Raw genomic sequence first — 22,432 nt, 5'->3', positions numbered from 1 at the left:
CTGAGTGACTGCCACTGGAGGTGTCCATAATCAGTAATATAAACACTGCCTTTTCTCTGAAAAGACAGCGTTTACAGCAAAAAAGCATACAGGGACTGACTATGTTCACCAGAACAACTACATTTAGCTGTACCTTTAACAGTGTCTGACTATTTCACATGTTTCTTTTAGTGCACTGATGTATTTTCAAGATGTATTTTCAAGTCCATAGAATGACTGAGAAGGATACAGTTGGGTATTTGATTTAATGAAATGGTTGACTATTAGTTCTGTTTACCTGCGTTATATTAGAAAGTCCAATCAGATAGGATACCACACACACAATTGCGATGAATATTTCTCTTCGAGTACGTAACACTTTGGGAAATTCATCCACAAGGGCTGTGATAAACCCTTCCACAGTACAGAACTGTAAAATTAGACGACAGAGTGTGAGTCACATGTCAATGCTCAAACAAGAGTAATATAGATTAGGATGGTATCCTACTTATTCATAGCAAATCTTATCTTACATTTGAATAAACTTGTTATTCAATATTTAAGATACTCATCCTGATTCCACATAATATTAAACTATAACGCAACAATAAAAAAAAAAATTAGATCCATGAATTTGCAATTATACTTTTCAAAGACATTATTTGTATTTTGTTATTAAGCAAACATGCATTTTTTTTTTTTAGGTAATATTAAAACTATTTTTGGATTAGCTTAAATTTCCAGTTCTCTTCATCATAGTCTAAATTGTGTGACACAAAACAAATATGGTAATTCAAATTGTAACCCAAAACATAGTTTATAATGTAGGTCATGAATCAGAGTTTGTTCTTCTTGCTAACCAGTTTTTTCTACCTGTCTTGTCTTCTTGTCTTTGTTTCAGGAACTTTTTGGAAACTTTAGGGGTTCATAGCAGTTATTTTGGCATTTTGGGTTTGGCATCTAGGGAGCCCTACAGAAGACTAAGACTATAGAAATGTCAGTAAGTATGATGACTCAACTTTCAGATGAATTTGTTTCATTAGAAGTAAATAAAGGCAGGCACAGTGAATTATCAGGGGGCTACATATTATTCAGCAATATAATGTGATGTTGCAAGTATGCTGCAAGCAGATTTTATGCAATTAAGACCCCCTTCTTTACTATATTATTCTACACAAAAGCAATTACAAAAGAGGATCTGCTGCAGTAATCTATTGTAAAATAATACATTATTAATTCTTTATTAACTAAATAAATAATCTGGAGATTCTTTTTATAAGACTTGTATTTTATTGAGCAAGTTTCAATACATATATTTCATAAAACATAATAAACACAAAATAAGCAACAAAAAGTAAGGGGGGAAAATCCCTCAAAGGAGGGAGCAGGAACGTTCGAATATAGCTTCTTTGATCGCCCTAACCTGTTTACTTGATCGACTTTACCTGTTGATGTGTTATCAATCTGATGTCAAAGTTTATGATTTAACTGTGATGCTAGAGGTGCTAAGGTTTTACATTTTGTGGGGTCTCCTAATTTAGACAGAAAATATCCCACGTTTATCCCACGTTTTTACATACAAGCTTGTGGTTGGGAATATAGTCGGGATAGTGATACAGTATTTTCTTTGTTTCATGTCCAAGATGCATGTAAAGTTATCACTTTAGCCAGAATTGCAGCTTTATAGTACATGTGAATATGTGGCACCCCCATACCTCCCCATTCCCCTTCTGAAATATGCAGTAAAAATGCTGTGATACAAGCCCCCTTCCCTTCTCATATGAAAAAGACAAATCACAGCTGTACAGAAAAGGTTTTTGAGAAGTCTGTGGCTAGCATCCAAAAAAGATAGAGCATTTGTGGTAGGAGCATTATCTTAATGTATTTTATATGCTTCGCCCATGTTCAGATCCTGTTTTTTTAAACCACAAAAGTCTTGTCGGAATTTATCAATCATATGTACAGGTTTATTTTTGTAAAGTATGGTAATGGGTGTTATCCACTTTTTACAATAAGTGATATAATCACTTCGCCACTGAAAGGGGATGGCAGCTAAGGTGTGGATTGAACTAGAGGATAGTCCTAGTGTTTAATTTGTTTAATTAGAATTGAATTATAATTATAATATGATAATATGTCAAAATCATTCAAAAGGTCCATAAGTAGTATAGTAATAGTATAATATCAGCATAAAAGGATAGTTTATGCTCTTCTGTCTCCCCTCTCACCCCAGTGATATCAGGGTGTGTTGCAGTTTTTCTGCAAGGGTTCAAGGACTAGGATGAACTAGAGTGGGGAAAGTAGGCACCCCTGCCTTATTCCATTTGTTATAGGGGATCGAGAGACGTTAACGCTTGCATTAAAAACCCTTGTTGAGGGAGTGTTATAAAGACCATGACACCTATGATGAATTATTGTGGGAATCCAATTTTTTTAAGAATTAGACACATTTATCAGCAACTGAGCTTGTCAAAGGTTTTTTCCATGTCTAGTGCCAGCAGTATGCCACTAGTGTTTGATGTGTAAGGATGACTGATGAAATTTAACAGCCTCTTTTTAGTTATCGGAGCCTGTACGCAACTTAACAAATCCTGATTGATCATAATGGATCAGAGTTTGCAGCATCTATTGGCTAACATTTTTACGAAATATACGAAATACGAAAATAGACCTAAAATTTGAGCATATGGTAGACGTTTTTTCCGTCTTACACAGGATCACTATATGGGCTGAAAGCATTTCCTCCAGTAGAGAACCAGAAGCATAGCAATAGTTAAATAGCTGTACCAGATAAGGATGTAAAGTTTTTTGAAAGGTATCGTAGTAGGAGAATGGGAGATCATCATGATCCAAAAATGTATAAGGCTGCAAGGCAGCAACAGCCTTTGTGAGGTGTCAGCTGTAAAGTGGCCACTCCGACCACTGCACTCTGCTGCTGATAGAGTTGGCTAGGAAACTGAGCCTAAAAACACATGAATATACAGCTCCAATGGCATAGAGATGTTGGGTTTATTTTTTAAGATTGTATAACTTGCCATAATAGTTAGCAAATTCCTCCTCACAAAAAAAGTGAGGTTTAAAAGATTAGTTCCCCGGGCGGAGTTGATATATGCAATCTTCATAGCCATCTGTTTTAATTGATAGCCATCTGTACCCTGTGCAAAGTATTTGTGTTTTAGTCTCCTGAGATAATTGGAAGTTTTAGTTAATTCCAGCTGGTGTATTTGAGCTTTCATACTATTTGCCCTAGAAGTTGTTATAAAGAGCTACTATTGTTTGGTTAAAGCTACATATTTATGCACTTGTGTTGCTTTTTTGAAACTAGTGTGATAATAAGCACACCTCTTATAAAGGTTTTGTGGGCTAACCACAATGAGGTAAAGGCTTTGGAAGGAGTATCATTAGAAGCAAAATTGATTTCCAATTCCACCTGCAAATTAGGTATGTTGCGTTGGTCCATAAGTACATGCTCGTTCACACGCCAGGGTATGGTCAGACCAAGTATTGATGCCTACAGCCATGGTCTAAGACTATAGTGTATAGAAGAGGTTCTCATAAAAAAAAAGTTTTTGTCAATCTTGAAGTATGTATTAAAGGCAGAAGAGTGGAATATAGATTCTACTTCAGTGTGTAGTGCCCTCCAAACATCTGTATAGTTATTAGTTGATAGTACAGCAGCTGTGACTGTTGTTGGGGATATTGAGTTGAATTTGCAAACTAAAATAAAGTTTGTGTCATCCCCTTTAATGACCTATATAGGTACAGTAGAGAAATCCAGCATTCTCTGAGCATAAGGGGAAATAATTAAAGAACTGAGGAGCAACACTGCTCTGAAACCAAACTTTTTAAGCCACACTAGAATTGTTGGCTGATATGCAATATCAACCCATTCTAGCCACAGTCATCTGCTACTGGTAACTCTCTTCCAGTCCTTGCCAATTCACAGTGGGTAGGCAGAAGCACCCAACAAGTCTGTTTCTGGTTTTCTCTTGGGAATATTGACAGTTGACAGGCATCTTCAAAAGTACGCACAGTATTTTCCACTCCGTTCTTCCAAATCAGAAGTCTTGTTGGTAAGTTCCACTTATAAATAATATGTGTTTCCTTCAGTGCCTTCCTGATGGGTCCAAAGGCTCTCCATTCAGCAAGGGTCACTGGTCTTGATGTCACAGTTCTCACCGTGACATCCAGACAGCCAGCTGTGGTCACCCCATAAGTATCCAACAGGGGATTTGAACCTGGTTACTTTACTGTCCTGGGCCTGCTATCTACCTTTTAGCAGTTCCTAGTCCTTGGACCTATTCTAGTAATGTTCATCCTGGCTTGTCTGCAGCACTGGGGGCTGGACTTTGTCTATGGTTGTGCTTCACCTGACTCAGATAAGTCATCAGCATGGTATATAAACACAGCCTCGACCCTAGGAACTTTATCAAGTATTTGACTTTGTTTTATGTGTTCAGTTTCCGTGTTCCAGTCTCTTGAACGTATTCTCCATTTGACCCCGGATAAACGTCTTAGTTTATCCTGATCTCTGGCATCCCTTGACTTTGGCTACACTTTGTTAATCCTGACCTCTGGCATTCTTTGACTTCGGCTATCCCTTGACTATCCTGCTGTTTGTTTTCCTTGTCAGTACTGCATTTGAATCACCTTTCCTGCACAGCCTGTGTGCACAGATTCACAGTCCAGGTGGCTATTTGGACTGTGTCTCTCTGCAAGGGTGAGCAAACATATCTGCGCTACAGACTCCCATCTCAGATAAGAACCCTGACACTGGTGACTGATCCAAATATTGCTGTATTCCAGCAAGGTATCCCGTGAAGCCATCAAACTTGTGTAAAGCTTTCATCAGCTGTTCTTTTATGTGGCAATTGTGGATTCTGGTGACTGTGTCCCACTGGGAGACATGTTGGAAGATATTAGGGCATTGGTATTTGATGCACCCAGTTTAGTCTTGGTCTGTTGTCAGACAGTAAAGCTTGGAGAAGCCGGTGGACAAACTCTGGCAGGTCCACTTGTTTAACATCCATGTTATTTTGTCTGATCCTATCATCGTTGTCTACCAGTTTAGTTTCTAGGCAATGCAGTCTAGCCTCTGTCATTATATGCATCTGATAAGATGTTGTGGGCTGTTATGATCTCTTCTACTTGTCTTCTAAGTGTGCTGTACGTTCCTCCAGTACTTGTATATATGTCTGTGGCCAATTTATTTAAGCCCCCTTTTAAAGAAAACTTGAACTCGTCAAGCATTCTCAGTACTGAGATTTCCATTGTGGGAGATGGCATGGAGTGAAAGATTGGAGCTAGAAGCATGTGACAGGGCCTTCTTCATGCCAACTTGGTTGGAAACTGCCAGAGGGGAAGCACCAAGATTTGAAGAGGTGGTAAATTTATTTTTTAAAATAGCAATTTGCAATCCTGTCATTCCTGTGTGCAATCCTGTGCAATCAAGCTTATCACGGTAAGAGTAGCTTTGATAACCAAACTGTAATATTCCACACAGCAGAGGAGCAAAGGAGCTTCACATCTAGTGCCATTGAAGCCTAGGTCATGTCCCGGGAGATTCCTTTTTAAATGTCAAACTAAATTGAGACATCCATTACTCTTTCCCTGCAGGTCACCTAAGTTCTACATTTTACCTTGTCAGTTGATACTCAGCACAACTGATTTCCTAGTTTCTCCAAAAATACATTTCATCATACAATTGTGACTCTTTGAAGCATTTAGAAAAAGATTAGTTTGGGTTTTTGTTTATGTATATTTTATACAGTTGTATGTAGATGTTTCAGTCATCCGGTCCAAATTTTTTTTTGGTATAAAATGCATTAATTAAAATATATTATTTCCTTACATTGCTGAGGCATAGCTTGGCCTACTTTTTATTTAGCCTAAACATACATACAGAATTTCAATATGGCAAAATATAAACCTGACTTTTAGGGATTTAACCACAAATTGTAGAATATAAATAAATAAATATATACATACATAGACATAAGTGCAGTCAAATTACATGTCTTCTTTGCATGAAATGTAACCCTGTTAGGCTCACATTTGTGCTTTTAGAGAGTTAAGACACTTTAAATACATGCACATATATATTCTAAACTGTGAATTACCAAGAATTCCTCAGGGAATTGGAAATTCAAAGGTACACACACTCTAAGCAACATAATAACTTTAGCTTAATAAAGCAGTTTTAGTGTATAGATCATGCCCCGCAGTCTCAGTGCTCAATTCTCTGCCATATATGTGTTAAATCACTTTTGTTTCTGCTTATGCAGCCCTAGCTACACCTCCCCTAACTGACTCAAAAAAAAAAAAAAAGAAATACAGCAGAGTGTGTTTTCTTTATACATTTGAATCTCTTGCTCTAAAAAAAATCCATTTAATCACACAGGATGCTGTTGCACACTATAGCAGGCAATTAAAAGTGCAGGATATCAAAAATTCTAAATTAAACATACTGAGCAATAAAGGAATTTGACTCTTTTTCAGGAATTTGACTCTTATTCTGGACTGCCCGTATGGGTGGGACCAGTCTGATATGTTTCAGAGAAGTTCTCTCTGTAATGGCACAAGATGAGCAAAAAACAGCTTGAGAACTGAGCGGTGACCGACCGAAGGGCAGGCTATTTCAGTTGCTGCCCGTTCTCAGTATTCTCTTGCGACCCATTTTTTACTCTTTTTCAGGAAGTGTTTAAGGAGTCTCAACCAATGGAGAAACAAAGATTTAGCTCCTAAATGGCAGAACTAATGATCTATGCACCAGAACCACTTTATTAAGCTAAGATGTTGTGGTGGTTATATTGTTTCTTTTCATGCTCAGCAGAGCAAAAGCGTCTTCAGTGCATTCCTACCCATAGGCAAGCATGTCAGTAGTGGTTTTTGCATGATCATGCCTGATTGGTTGCCCTGCATTGCTTCCTGTCAGACAGGCGCAGACATACTCTGGGAAGACACAAACTTTTCACAACGACATGCCACACCTATAATGTAAATTATCTCATTGGCATGCCTGGTTCCCTTCTGTGCTATCTTTATACAATTGCTGGCAAATTGCTATACAATGTAAGTTTGTTTACCAGTTGGGTCCTCCCTGCTGGAAAACAAATGTACATTGTACATGAATTGTACAGCCAGGGCTCTTCTGGCAACATAGCTGCTACATTTGGCTATAGAGATTAGCATTTTTTTTTTACTGTTCTTTTAAATTATGATTTAAGATGTATAATCCTCAACTGTATATCATATTAGCAATGTTTCCGAGCCACACCATCTTGGTAGAAATCAACCCTTGCAATCAGCTCATGTTCAAAAGATACCTTGCCTACCAAATTAAAGTCTTATTCCAAGGGTAACGTGAAGCCCCCTTTGTTAAGACTTTTGCAAATATCGCTGGCCTTGCATTTTCTTCAATTATTATTTCTAAATAACTAAGAAAGGAAAACATATGTTGCTAGAATAGAGATGTGACATTACCTGACTATCAATTCCAAGCATCAGTAACATGGAGAAGAAGAGAATTGCCCATAGGGGTGATATCGGCAGCTGCGTTACTGCTTCAGGATATGCCAAAAATGCTAATCCAGGACCTAGTGAATAGAAAATAAAATAAAATTACATTCCGGATGTGGTTGCATTGATCCTTTTATTTAGTTTTATAACCAAGATCCTTGATGCCACTCCTCTAAGCAGCACAAATCAGGCTGTTGTCTGAACATCTCTTTACATTAATTTGTTATGGCCATTACAGCTCCGCAAAGCAGTAAATATTAACATACAGTTGTGCTCAAAAGTTTGCATACCCTGGCAGAAATTGTGACGTTTTGACATGGATTTTGAAAATATGACTGATTACGCACAAAAAATAAAAATACATTTACAAATTTATTTTATTGAAGGATAGGGATCATATGCAGCCATTTATTATAACATAGTTGGCTCCTTTTTAAATCATGATGATAACAGAAATCACCCAAATTGCCCTGATCAAAAGTTTCCTTGAATGTTTGGCCTTGTTACAGACACACAAGGTGACACACACAGGTTACAATGGCAATTAAAGGTTAGTTTCCCACACCTGTGGCTTTTTAAATTGCAATTAATGTCTGTGTATAAATAGTCAATGAAATTGTTAGCTCTCACGTGGATGCACTGAGCAGGCTAGATACTGAGCCATGGGGAGCAGAAGAGAACAGAAAAGAACAGTTAAAAAAACCTGCGGAACAAGATAATGGAACCTTATAAATATAAAAAGGATATAAAAAGATATCCAAAGCCTTGAAAATGTGAGTCAGTACTGTTCAATCACTTATTAATAAGTGGAAAATGTGGGGATCTCTTGATACCAAGCCAAGGTCAGGTAGACCAAGAAAGATTTTAGTCACAACTGCCAGAATTGTTCGGGATCCAAAAAAAACACAGTTAACCTCAGGAGAAATACAGGCTGCTCTGGAAAAAGATGGTGTGGTTATTTCAAGGAGCAGAATACAAGGATACTTGAACAAAAATAAGCTGCATGGTCGAGTTGCCAGAAAAAAACCTTTACTGCATCAATGCCACAAAAAAACTCAGTTACAATTAGCCTGACAACACATTGACATGCCTCCCATCTTCTGGCACACTAATTTGGAGTGACGAGACCAAAATAGAGATATTGTCACAACCATAACCGCTATGTTTGGAGAGGGGTCAATAAGGTCTATAGTGAAAAGAATGCCATTCCCACTGTGAAGCATGATGGTGGTTCAGTGATGTTTTGGGGTGTGCAAGCTCTAAAGGCACAGGGAATCTTGTAAAAATTGATGGCAAGATGAATGCAGCATGTCATAAGAAAATACTGACAGATAATGTACATTCTTCTGCATGAAAGCTGTGCATGGAACGCTCTTAGACTTTACAGCATGACAATGACACTAAACAAGGCCAAGTTGACCCTCCAGTGGTTGAAGCAGAAAAAAGGTGAAGTTTCTGGAGTGGCCATCACAATCTCCTGTTAAAGGACCACTATAGTGCCAGGGAAACAAACTTGTTCTCTGAAACTGCTATGTTTACAGCTGCAGCGTTAACCCTAGATGGACCTGGCTCCCAGACCACTTCATTGAGCTGAAGTGGTCTGGGTGCCTATAGTGGTCCTTTAACTGTATTATCAAGCTATTCTGTGGAAATCTCAAAAGACGACCAAAGACTTTGCATGACCTGGAGGCCAAGACGAATGGGCAGCTATAGAGATCTCCCCAGAGTGGCTCGATTATATTAATACTTGCTGCCTCATGTTTTCTTTTAAAATGGTACATATATTATTAATTCTCCAAGGGTTTGCAAACCTTTGAGCATAACTGTATATTACAATATATGCAAAGAAAATGTTTCATGATAGCTACCAAAATCATTCTTATGGTTGGTCTATGTATGCCATCACCCAATTTAATGTTCACACACAAGATTATACATATTTGAATCAATAAGACAAATGTTCTATGCCATTTGTGATTAATTACATCAATATTGTGAAAATTGTGGATTCACCTGACAATGATCCCCTGAAATGGAAAGCATAGAAGCCTATAAACTTTCTATTTTTACCAGTGCTTTGCAATTAAGGACCCCAGGGGCACCACATTTGTGGTTTCAAGCTGAAACACTGCACATACATGCTCCTACCACCATGACCACTTACAATCATTTAACTGATCATGGTGGTTGGAGTGATTCATGATATAATTAATATAACATGTCATAGCTTATGGTTTAACACAGAGAGTGGTAGAGTGGGATTTTTGAGAGTGGTTAATTCAGTAAATGTGGGAAAGGCCACAAAGTATACCCTTGTGCTGAAGCCCTGGTCTTTGGCATCTAGACACCCCCAATGTATGCAGTTTATATTATTCCCTAGACCAAGGGTAGGCAACTTCGGCACTCCAGATATTGTGGACTAAATCTCCCATAAGGCTTTTACAGCCATAATGCTGGTAAAGAATCAGGTAGATGCAACAATATAGGCAGTGCAGAAGCTTGCCTAAACCCTGCCCAGGCTACAATGAATTGGATGTAGGTCTGTGAATACAGGACAACACTTTACCTGAAGCAGCAACTTGTGCTATTGGTCTTTTAGTGACATGAGCCATAAATCCAACAATGGAGAAAATAACGAAGCCTGCAAACATGCTTGTGCCCGAATTTATGCCACAAACAATAATTGAATCCCTGGAGAAGAGAAAATTATAGTTTATTTGATTAATGGAATACAATGTATAGGGAGGAATTATGGGATACAATTCTAAAGGTAGAGCAATGACACTGGAAACCAGCGGAATTCCTACCCATTGCTCGCATTTTAGAATTTTGCACCAAAATAGTTCTTAATACATAACTCAACATTTGTACATAATTCAACAGGCATCAAACTGCACATACAGACAGCCTTAGCTCTCAAATGTATTTTGCTAAAATATATATATATAAATGTAATGATATAGCAAATGTCCCATAATAAGGCAAGTCAACATGCTGCATTTTCATGCAGCAGACAATTGGTATCAATCAATCAAACAATGCTGAAGATTGTCGAAGTACAGAATTTCTGTATTTAGAATCATGCATTTTGGTCTAATCGTTTATAGGCAGAGAACTGTGAATGGCAAAGGCTGCAGTCTTCTCGGTTCTCCTATTACTGATGGGATGCAGGCAGTAGAATAGTCATTGGAAAAGATTTGAATAATTTTTACACTTCTATGCAATACAAGATATCAAAGTTTCCGTCCAAGGAAAAATGGATTGACCTGGCTGGAGCATGGCCAGAACAGTTAACAATACCACCTATAAGATGTGCAAGCATCACCCTATAAGATGTGCAAGCATCTAAACATATCCATCAGCCATCAGTACCCCATGGGCAGAACTAACATTTTACCATACCCAGCAGCCTTCTCATGGGTGGATCTGCTATTAAACACCAACAGTCAGCTTTCAAAGGGGAACTTTCTAGTTTCTAGGAGATTGAACAGATCATGGTTATCTTTGTTAGATCCAGAGACTGTTAGAAACATGGATGTGACGGCAGATAAGAACCATTCGGCCCATCTAGTCTGCCCAATTTTCTAAACACTTTCATTAGTCTCTGGCCTTATCTGGTATATAGCCTTATATCCACGCATGCTTAAACTCCCTCACTGTTTTAAACCTCTACCACTTCAGCCAGAAGGCTATTCCATGCATTCACTACTGTCTCAGTAAAGTAATACTTTCTGAAATTATTTTTAAACCTTTGACCCTCTAATTTAAGACTATGTCCTCTTGTAGGGGTAGTTTTTCTCCTTTTAAATATTCTCTTCTCCCTTAATGTGTTGATTTGTACTTGCCTGTAAACATTATTGTGGAAAGGGTTGTAACTCCCCAGGGCAATCAAAGACCCGAGACCTAATCCATATGAAAAAAATATTTGAGTGGCAGCATCCAACCAGACCTGTGGATGAGAGGAAAATTAATTTATACAGTGCCAATATATTCTTCCGCATTAAAACATTTTTTTTTTTTTTTAATTTACATTTATTCCACAGTGTGTAAATCGCAATACTGAAACCACCCATACCTCGGAATCAGAAAGCTTGCTGAAATCTGGGGTTATATAGAATAAAATTCCATCAACCGCTCCAGGCAAGGTCACCCCACGGAAGAAGAGTATGACCAACATTATGTAGGGATAAGTAGCCGAAAAGTATACAACCTGTGAACAACAATTTACACAATGGTTTGGTGTGTTTCTTCTGGCAAAGAAAGTAAAAGGCAAGGTTGTTTACATAATTCTCATTTTGAATTTTTTTTATATATTTAAATTGAATTGCAAAATCTTGCAACTTCTTCAGCCCATTTATATATTCACTAATTATTTCTGTTTCATTAATCGAGTTGGCAGAAATTTAGCCCTAAACATGGTAATGGGATAACAGTATTTTTTATTTTTATTTTTATGTATAGAGATTCTCTCCCCAGGCTAATTCTCTAAATTATTATAGGTTTTTAAAGTTTTTTTCAGTAGTGCCTTGTAAAAAAAGTAGGGTGATTTATATTCAGCTCACCTATTTTAAATCGGTTTGTGAATTGCTGCAATTATTTCCACTGAACTCACAGAGACAGATACTAACAAGAGAAATGGCTCTTAAATGTACAAGTGTACCCATGGGAATTTCTTATAAAAATGCATGGGAGAACTGAGGCAAATTGTATTAACCAGTGAGAGAGACAAGCTTCTAATGGCATGTTTTCTGCTCACAATGGTGGGAATTAGCTTGTTTAGTCCTTACACAGACTATACAAAATTAGATTATTTCTCTTAAACCTTGCGACTTTAGACAAGCTAAATTATCTTGTAGCACCACAAAATTAGCTGGCTGACTTCATGGTGAATGAATTCCCATTATTTCCTACAAAGTCTTTGATGCATTCACTGAAGTATGAATGTTTACAAATGTTTCTAACAGCAAGCAGATTTCTGGTACAAACGTGATTCCTAACACTATAATGCTGGAGTAGCTGTTTAGGCGACCAGCACCATTTATAATGGAGTAAAAAAATTGTTTACTTCCCTTCTTCTCCATCACTGTGCTGGTCTTACCACTGCTGGCCCCGCCTCTATGGCTGAGATCATCAATCTTGATGATGTCAGTCAATCCAGTGTTTTTCCATAAGAAAACATTGAAAGACTATTGCGCATGCACAGCAAATGCCCATCAGCGTCTCCTCAAAGAGTTGCTTTGAATCAATGAATTTCTATAGAGAGCATTCAGCATCTCCATGCACAGTGTGGAGACACAGAACTTCTGCTCACAGTACAGCACTAAAAAAGGAAGCACCTCTAGTGGCCATCTGAGTTACTGCTACTTTTCTCTGATAATGCGTTTACATTGTTGAGCTTGAAGGGGCAGGCTATAGACTACAGAACCCCTACATAAAGTTGCATTTGTTCTGGTGACTATTGTGTGCCTTTAAAGTAGAATGTACATCTGACTCACCTTTCCAGTCCAACCAACTCCTTTCCAGATGCAGAAATATACAAGGACCCATGCGATGGCCAGAGTAATTGCCAAAGGCCATCGGATGTGGCCTGGTTTCTCCAACCCATCTGTCATTTGGTGCATGTTGCGTCTGCAATGTTAAAACCAAAATAGTTAAAACAGAATACTTAAAACAGAATGCATGGTACACGAGACCCTATTGTATATTTTACACAGAGCCTATAATATTAATTAATAAGAAATTATTAGTTATGTCCCTAGTGGTAAAAATAGATGTAGCAACAAGATAATATAGTGAGCAGTTACTGTCTGTAATCTGCATTGCTGCTGTTGACAAGCTGTCATTTATATAATGTGAATTGCTAGCTTGTGTCAAATACTTTATAGGATGTAGAGTTATTTTACTATTGATACTGAGATTTTTATTTTTATGTAATATTTATGAATATATTCGAAAAGCACAAACTTTATTTCTGCTGACTTCCCAGGTTACGCAGTTTGAGTTTTAGAATTTAGAATGCCATGTTCAGGGATACTTTAAACATATATACATCTCTCCTATGTGTCAATCACATAACCAGCATGCACTCTGCCTGAAAAGAGATATTCAATGTATCCTGTGTGATGTTATCTTACCTTCCTTAGAGTGTTTACTTTAGAACTAGCAGAGTCAATGGGAGATAGGGTCATTTTTTAAATCTCTTTTTTCAAACTTGTAAATTGTATGATTAGGGTCACTTAATTTTTATTTATCCCTCTGAAGTAATAAGTAAAAATAACAGGGTTATTCACTAAAGTGATAATTAAGGTGAATTTCAAATTTAAGAACAAGGTAGCTAAAAGGAAAGCATAGCGATCTTTTTTCCAATTCAGCCATTTTGACCTTAAAATTTGAAATTCAATTTGTTAGTGAATAACCCTGAAAACAGCTTGCCGGTCTAGTAGCTAAAAACAGGTAGGATTTTACTCTCCAGTAGATTTCAACCTGTTGGTCTCCAAGTAGAGCTCCCCCCCCCCCCTTGTCTTGGTGAACACTCAATCCATGTTACTGGGCTATGGTGTTAGGTCATTCTGCTTGTTCTTCTGAAATTCAGGACAACTCCATAAATACCAAGGATCCTTATGCACCACCTGGGGTTTTACTGCGCTCACCGTTGTTATTTCCCTACTCATTGTCATGTCATTCTGTTCAAATTCTACCATAACTCATTAGCATTTTGAGTATGTTATTTTCATACTTCTTATATGGAGATATTGTAATGGCTTCCATAGTAAAAAATGCAGTTCCTCGTTATGCAGTCAGTAACCAGCCACTGCGCTTGGGCAATAGTAACAGACATTTTAGGAAAAGCAACTCGCCAGCAAAAAATAGGGACAGGGTTGTAGGCAAGCCACCGTCTGTAATTTCAGGGCTGAATCGGGTTATAAATGTAAATGCAGGAGATAATGGATGAAGGATGAATACCATATTTGTAGGGTTATTAGATGGGTAATATCCAGATGCTAAGAGTTGCAGGTATTTCAGGTGACAATATTGGGCTTGCATTATGTACAGCTGTCACAAGCACTGAAATGGGTTTCAGTGTTAACGTATTAAACTCCCATGGACATGTCAACTAAAGATTGATTTGAACATCAACAAAGTAGACCAACAAACTGGAAAACATAACTGAGCATTCAGGAGTTTGGTGGAATATCCATCTTTATGAAATGTCCACTGCAGAGCTATGGTTACAATTCATAATCTCTGTTTCTTCTTTAATGTTGGGTCAGATAGATCTTTGATTATAACTAGGATTGTGCATTGGTTAACAGTGAAAAAGGTTATTGTGGACCCTGGAGTTCCTTTATTTTGTAGTAGTGGTAAAGTAGTAGTGTAGAAATCTTGCATTCACATCTCTACGTGAGCTGTTAAGGTGTTTTGGTTTTGAAAACTGATTAATGCATTCTATTTGCAGTTCCTACAAATATTTGTCCATCTAGATCTCAGATAATATCTTTTTCACAGTATATGTAGATTGGGATTGGCTTCTTCTAATTGAATGTCCCCCAAAACTCATGCGGTTTTGTTGTGATCTGTCATCTGGGTAGCCAGAACAATAACCCTGTTGTCCAAAGTGGGACTTTGTCAACATTATGCGTGGTGGATGACTTTGTCCATTTTGTTTTCCAAGAGATTAGTTCTTTCACCAAAAGCTCAAATTTGTGTATTTCTCAGGAAATTGTAGATTATTGTTTCTATAGAGTTGCATTGGTGGCCCCAGAGTCTATGCATATATGGTTAGGATGATCAGTTACTTTATTGGAAACCGTTGAGGGTTGTTGCAAAGGTTTACTAAACCACGAATCTACCTAACCATGGAAAAAAAAACGAACTATTTTTGTTTTCATGTTTGACCTTGCAGATTCTAGGTACAAAGGAACATTTTAACAAATAATCCATATGGCTGTGGTTTAAAAAAACAAAACAAAAAAAACGAACTAGCCATCAGAAGTGAGGTGCTCTTTCCAATTCCTAAATTTAGTTGGTTATACAGTTATGATGCCTCTCTATAGAGCAGTTGGAGTGATCTGTCCCACTGATCATTTAGAAGGGCCCAAATTGATGTACTAAAAGGAAATTGAAATGCATGAGAATCATTAAACAGTGTTATTAGTAACAAATGTGGTCTGCATTTTTTTTATTCAAGAAACTTTTGTCACATGGCAGCTGAAATTTGTCCAATTGCCCAGAGCTTGACAGAAAGAAGAACTATTCTCAATGGTAGTGTAGTTGGGGATGTTTTCTGAGAAACAGATCTATAATGGTTTTGTTTTGTTTTTTTTTAAATAAAAAGCTTGGTGATGACAACATGAAGGAAGACTAGCCTGATGCAACCGCTTATCTTTTTTTTTATTTTGGATATTGATAACATGTCCACTCATATTCTATTATCTTTGTAACAGTAACAAATGTATTTACTCTGTTTGTGCATTTCAAGCTAGTCTACCAAATTTAGTTTCATACAGATTTGTGTCTGTAAAGACCACAACTCTGGATCGTAGAAGTCAATGTTTGACCAAATCATTGGTGGACCGTTCAGACGTGGTATCCTTTTGTTCAGGAAACTCTCCTCTTGTAAGATATGCAAAATAGAGCCCCTTATCCTTCTCACCTATAGGGTTAGTCAAAGTCAAAAGTGAATTCCAAATGTAAAGCCCGAGTAGAACAATTGAAAGCATAGCTGCCTTGGAGAATGTTACCAGTTCGGCTATTTTGCCCATAAGTTTGAAACACACTTTAGTAAATAACACTTTAGTTCTCTAAACAATGTAAAAGGAGGACTTAAAATATAATGTATCACAGTTTTTGTTAACATTGGTCATGCAGATGTTGTTAACAAAATGCTGGCTTAGTTTCGTGAAATATGGATTTTCCAAACATCTGCAGTTATTCACATGATTAAAACCATTCTCATTAACATGCATTAATATGGACTTGGCATACTTTCACACACAGAACACAAATTCATATACATTAAATTACACAAACATAGTAGGCACAATTCTATAAGTAAAAATACCAACAAAAATAGTGTGCATATTATATTTTGCCCAGGAATAAACCTGTTTATACACACCACCAGAAGATTTAATATAGAAAAAAATGCTTTCAGGTCAGTATTTACATATTATTGGACTTTTTCGTTATTTCAGTTTCAATACAAGGCCAAACTTCGAGTCTCTATATTAGAAAATCAATTTGCTGTGTGCTGCTAAACCCCTCCACCACCCATGGAACATACTTAGTGCTACTGTACATTTCAGTGATATAACAGATTACACTCATTTGCATTTGAAGGATCTCTGATTGAAAAGGAACTTGCTCCTTGTCCTAATTAGAGCATCAGTTTGTTTGAAGCTAAATTACACCATTCAGTTACGGGTAGAAAATCTCTTGCATTTTGAGCAGTTTTTTTTTTTTTTAATTCGCATACATTTACTGACATTTAGAGATCAGATATTGTAGTAGTCCCAAATCTACGTCTTTAGATTTTACCATTGTACCTTTTTTTTTATCCCCACTCTTGTGAAATGTCATTAAAAAGCAAGACTATTTTCATATTGGTATTGGATTTAATTTATTTGTGATAGCAAGATTGTGATTTAATTTATGTGATGTGTTGACTTTATTATGCTGCTGTCCTTATTTAGCATAACTTTTGGTTAATAATATGTTTGTTATGGTCCATCAAGGACTTTTCTAGCACATTTCTACAATCATTAAACTCACTGGTATGACCATTTGGTTACCTGTGTCATACCTCATTGTTTTTCAATGATACACTATTACATATTTTGGAAGGTTTAAATGTGTGCATGTCAGTGGTGCTTCATTTGTTGAAGCACAGTGCTGATATAGCTTTGGGTGTGGATTACTATAATGCAGCACAATGTACACTTCGCAAAACCACACAATTTTCAACTATAGGAATTGCAATAAACTGAATCTTGTAAAAAAAAAAAAAAAAATGTAATAAAAGGTAAGAATAGCTTGCTAATCCAAATAGTCATCCAACTGTCATTGTGTGGTCAAAAATGTTTTTTCCCCTTTTGTGGTAAAAATCGAAAATTGCTTCATTGCATTATATTTTTTATTTCAGATCAGCAGCAAAAAACAACTTGAGACCATTTAAACTTATTTTTGTCCTATGATACTGTGTAGCTATGTATCTAGTTAAATAGAATTTGCGAAAGTCTAAAGGGTAATACGCATACCCATGGAAATACAAATGTTTAACTTAACACATTATATAAAAGAATAAATACATTTAATAAATTTAAAAAAAGAAAGACTTACTCCCAAAATTCCACCACTGCGCTGGTCATGTTTGTTGTGTTTGCAAGACTGTAATTCGAGAAGCAGCGTTCAGTATTCCAGTAATTATCACAGTGTTTCCAAGGCAGAGACTGGAAGGAAATTAAGTGTTAGCCAGAAATTCAGAGTGTCAGACAAATTATTCTTATAATGAATGTCTTGTCAGTTCCTATATTTCCCGCAGGACTGTGTTTGTTAATCCAGAGAAGCCATATTATCTAAAGTGAAGGAAACGTGTTTTTTGTTTTGGTCTGTGGAGTGAGTATATACAAGCTGGAGTTCTTTTTACATCTGAACAAATCACAAAAACAAAAATGTATCAATTGCCTTCTTTTTCTACAAATACCCAAGATGTTCAGGTACTGCAGTGAGTTCTCATCAGTCCAGGAAGTTACTGAAACCTTTTTTTTTCTTCTTGAATGGGATGATGAGCAAAACATTCATCCATTTCCAACACCAGATACAATCAAAATGTGAATTCGCTAGCTAGTAAAGTCTTGTGTAAATTACTACATCTACATCCAGATTGGCCTGCCTCCCTACTGCTTATCCTCTCTTCAAGTTTTCATGAACAGGTCTACTAGACCCATTTATATTGCCAGTCATTAATCAGCATCTGCTTTGTTTACTTACCTCCAGAATGATACCCAAAGTACTGAATGATGTCAGGTCACTAATACTAGAGATCTCTATTTTCTCCATATACCCACCAAACTGCCCTGTTCATTCAGCTCATGACTCTTCTGTTCAAGTCCACCTGTGTTTTGAGTTCTACCATGGTGTGCATATCCTCAACACTTTCTAATCTCACTTAAACCTTTTTACTTTTATGTATGTTCAATATGATAGTGACAATATGTTCTTTTAAGATCTTAGTATAAAATGAAGTATCCCATGCAATTAACAACTTTAGGGCTGAATGTTAAATAAGTAGGGTTGACTTTAGGCATTTTGGAGACCCAGTTGGAATTATGACAATATTGATATTTTTTTTTCTTAAGGGGTGAAAACTATTTCTAAAAAGTCACCTATTCATATGTATTCCTAACAATCCCTATACAGACTCACAACTTCTATCTCTCCAATTAATATCCCTTGCAAACTGTTGGTGCTTTTCTGCCTCCAATCTCTTTTGTCATAAACATGTACAAAATTGAAAATATATGGCACTCGAGAAAGGGTAATAAAATAAAGAAAATCCTACCCCAAAAAAGGGTATATTTAAAAATAAAAGTAGAAATGTGTTGTTTTTTTGAAGTTCTTATGTGACAGTATATCACCATGTTATGTGATAATTGAATAATTGACATAAAGTTTCCAGTAACCCTATTGTTGCAACACTAAAATTTAGCTGTTTCTTCATAAAATTTTACCATCTGACCTGGTTTTAAAAAAAAAATATTTATTTGTTAAATATCATTAGACAATATATCATCAGTATGCATTTGGCCATACTTACGGTTGTGAATGAATTGTACAGGTAATATATAGCCCATGAAATAATGACAATGTAGTAGATATTCAGCCAGAAAGACAAAACAGCAGCTGCAAGACCCACACCTATAGGCAAAGAGAAGATTTAGACAGTTTGCCCTGAAGATACTTTCATTTTCAATTGGACCTTCTAAACTAAAATATATAGAAATTCTAGATGAGATCAGTAATTCAGGTATTGGGCATTTACAAAAGGCTAAACATTGTGCGACATACCTTTCTAACAACCAAACTGAGGCTGAATAACATGTGGTAATAGGTCAAAGCATATATACAGCATTAATGAATGTAAACACTATTATAAAAATCCATGTTCTTGCTTATCCATTTGATTATTTCTATTATAAATTCTCACACTCTCCAACATGGGTGGGATAAGGGTAAAGAGGGCAGGTCAATGATGCAATTGTGTCATTGACCCTGCCCAAAAAAGGGGAGGGTCTGCCCAAGTTACTGGAAGGTCATTTTGGTGTGAATTACTGGCAACAGGGCTGCCTGTCAATCAATAATCCATGAAGCTACCTAAAACAACACATAACAGGTGTCTGGCCACACCCATACTCACAACACCTGGCTTAATTAATAACCCAGAGAAGGATTGAAATATCACCGGACCCTTCACAGGTTACCATTTTCACCCCCCTCCCCCATTCACATTCTTCACATAGGAATTATGAATGGCAAAATCATTGTTTCAGGAACCCTATCTAACCTCTGGGCCCTAAGCTTGCCATATTGTTAATCTTGCTCTGGAACATCCCCAATGGTAAAATGCATTTAACAAGCAAACACAAAATATACCTTTAAACATGGGAGCAAGTCTCCAAACACCTAGGCCTCCAATCGATGTGTATTGACCCAGTGAACATTCCAAAAGAAACAGGGGCATTCCAGCAAAAATTAGCGTTAGAAAATAAGGAATCAGAAAGGCCCCTAAAACACAGGAAAATATTGTCATTTATATAACAAAACTCAAGGTAATTCAGCCAATAGTTACAATTTCAAATAGACAAATTTAACAGCATACATAGTTAACAGGATTAAACATAAAACATGGCCCTGACTCCGTGAAATTATATAATCAAAACAAAATCTGCTGTGTCTGACTTTGTTACAATAAAATGTTAATAACTGCTATTGTCTTTAAAGGGACACTCCAGGCACCCAGACCACTTCTGCTCATTGGAGTGGTCTGGGTGCCAACTCCCACTACCCTTAACCCTGCAAGTGTAATTATTGCAGTTTTTCATAAACTGCAATAATTACATTGCAGGGTTAACTCCACCTCTAGTGGCTGTCTAATAGACAGCCACTAGAGGTCACTTCCTGGTCCATAGCACAGGAAACCTGTGCTAGAGCGTCGCTGGACGTCCTCACGCTGTGTGAGGACCTCCAGCGTCACTCAAAACCCCACAGGAAAGCATTGAAATTATTTTTCAATGCTTTCCTATGGGGAGACGTAATGCGCATGCACGGCATTGCCGCGCATGCGCATTAGGTCTCCTCGGCCAGTGGGCGGGATCAGTCTCGCCCACCGGCCGACGCAATGGACAGGAGGAGCGTCGCGGAGGAGGAGACAGCAGCGAGGGACATCGCCGCTGCCTCAGGTAAGTGACTGAAGGGGTTTTCACCCCTTCAGTAACCGGGGATTGGGGGGTGGGAGGGAGAGGGACCCTCCAGTGCCAGGAAAACTGATCGTTTTCCTGGCACTGGTGTTTCCCTTTAAAGGAAGAGGAGCAAATAAAAATAAGTATTCATGAAGCAGAGTAAAATATATTAATGGGCCAGTGACCATGTAAGCTAGGTTACAGTATTATTTTTACCCTTCTACCTTCAGTTCCTCTTTACCAACTTACAGTGTTTCTCTTTTTACATAATATGAAGGTTTCTGGTAGTATTGGTTCAGCTATAAGGATTCTAAAGTAGTAATACAAAACTTAACTACAACTCCCAGAAGCCATTCCTGTGGCATAAAGAGGCTTTTAAAAGTTAAGTGAACAAATAGTGATTTGCTGCATAACTTTCTTGTTTGATGACCGCTAGACTTGTGCATTTGGTTTGCAGTTGGTTTTTGTTGCAGTTCATCCAAATTTTGGTTGATCAGTGGGTCATCTGAACTGCGAAATGGTATATCATGATGCAAATTAAACAGACAATGGACAAGCAGTTTTGCTTGGTTTGGAGTTCCGTCTGCGATGCCATAAAAAGAGGATTGATGGTTAGGGGAGAGCCACTAAATGAGAAGTGACCAATAGATGAAAAAAGAAGGTGCAATAAACAAACCTATGTTTATATACTCCTATATTTAATAAACAGATAATATATAAATATAGATTTTATACTGCTCTACCCTCTAGTGGTTAATTCTCATTTTAGCTGTAAACCAAATATTGTGGAAATGCACCAATAAGTGGGCTGAAAATATATACATAATATTTATATTGTTCAGTACACCGATTGGCCCAATTTTACGCACTTTTGGTTTATCCTCTCAAATCATGAGGAAATGCATCCAAACTGAAATGAACAATGAACAAATCTCAGACCACCTGAACTCGAGTCGGGACACATTTTTTGACCATGTCCAAGTCTAAAGGATGCCTACTGGCAAATTTTTAAATATGAGTATCTTTTTTTTAATGTATTGTTTTACATATAAGAGGCTGAATTATTTTACTAGAAATGATTTACTTTGCCTATAGACTTCAAAGAAGGAATTGCTATGCAATTAAGTCAAGTAAACACTTAATCTGGATGAATTGAGATGTCGAATTTATTACTCAGTAAATGACACAACAGGGCAAATAAGAATATCATTTTTTTAACTTGTTGCCTGAATTTTCAGATTTACTCTAGCCATGAAGCAGATGGGAAAAGGCATCTTCATGTGTGATGTGCAAAACACGCATTAGATACAAAATATCCAAAGACTCAAGAAAACAGGTCTATTTTAGTAGAATACTAATATATGGATTATTTGTAAGTTGTAAGATGCTTTTACCAACATGTTTATATGACAACATTTAATGTTGTCTGTGGGAGATTTACTACAACATTAAGAAGATTCTGCTCCAACACAATGCTA

General features: G+C 37.0%; 1 protein-coding gene across 1 annotated transcript in view; it reads right to left on the bottom strand.

The window, feature by feature from the left end:
- The window catches only part of SLC6A1 (solute carrier family 6 member 1), a 144,107-nt gene that overhangs the window by 9,923 nt on the left and 111,752 nt on the right, over positions 1 to 22,432 (bottom strand). Inside the window, exons 3-11 of the mRNA XM_063426929.1 lie at positions 20,149 to 20,280; positions 19,313 to 19,413; positions 17,836 to 17,945; positions 12,993 to 13,125; positions 11,573 to 11,707; positions 11,343 to 11,446; positions 10,064 to 10,188; positions 7,462 to 7,574; positions 278 to 409 (exon numbers count right to left, since the gene is read on the bottom strand). Of these exons, the coding sequence (XP_063282999.1) occupies positions 278 to 409; positions 7,462 to 7,574; positions 10,064 to 10,188; positions 11,343 to 11,446; positions 11,573 to 11,707; positions 12,993 to 13,125; positions 17,836 to 17,945; positions 19,313 to 19,413; positions 20,149 to 20,280 (1,085 nt within the window). The remainder of the gene's footprint in view (positions 1 to 277; positions 410 to 7,461; positions 7,575 to 10,063; positions 10,189 to 11,342; positions 11,447 to 11,572; positions 11,708 to 12,992; positions 13,126 to 17,835; positions 17,946 to 19,312; positions 19,414 to 20,148; positions 20,281 to 22,432) is intronic.

Source organism: Pelobates fuscus, chromosome 7 (assembly GCF_036172605.1).
Source record: "Pelobates fuscus isolate aPelFus1 chromosome 7, aPelFus1.pri, whole genome shotgun sequence".
NCBI lineage: Eukaryota > Metazoa > Chordata > Amphibia > Anura > Pelobatidae > Pelobates > Pelobates fuscus.
Note: the sequence above shows the minus strand (reverse complement) of the source record. Positions and strands in the feature narration are given on the sequence as shown.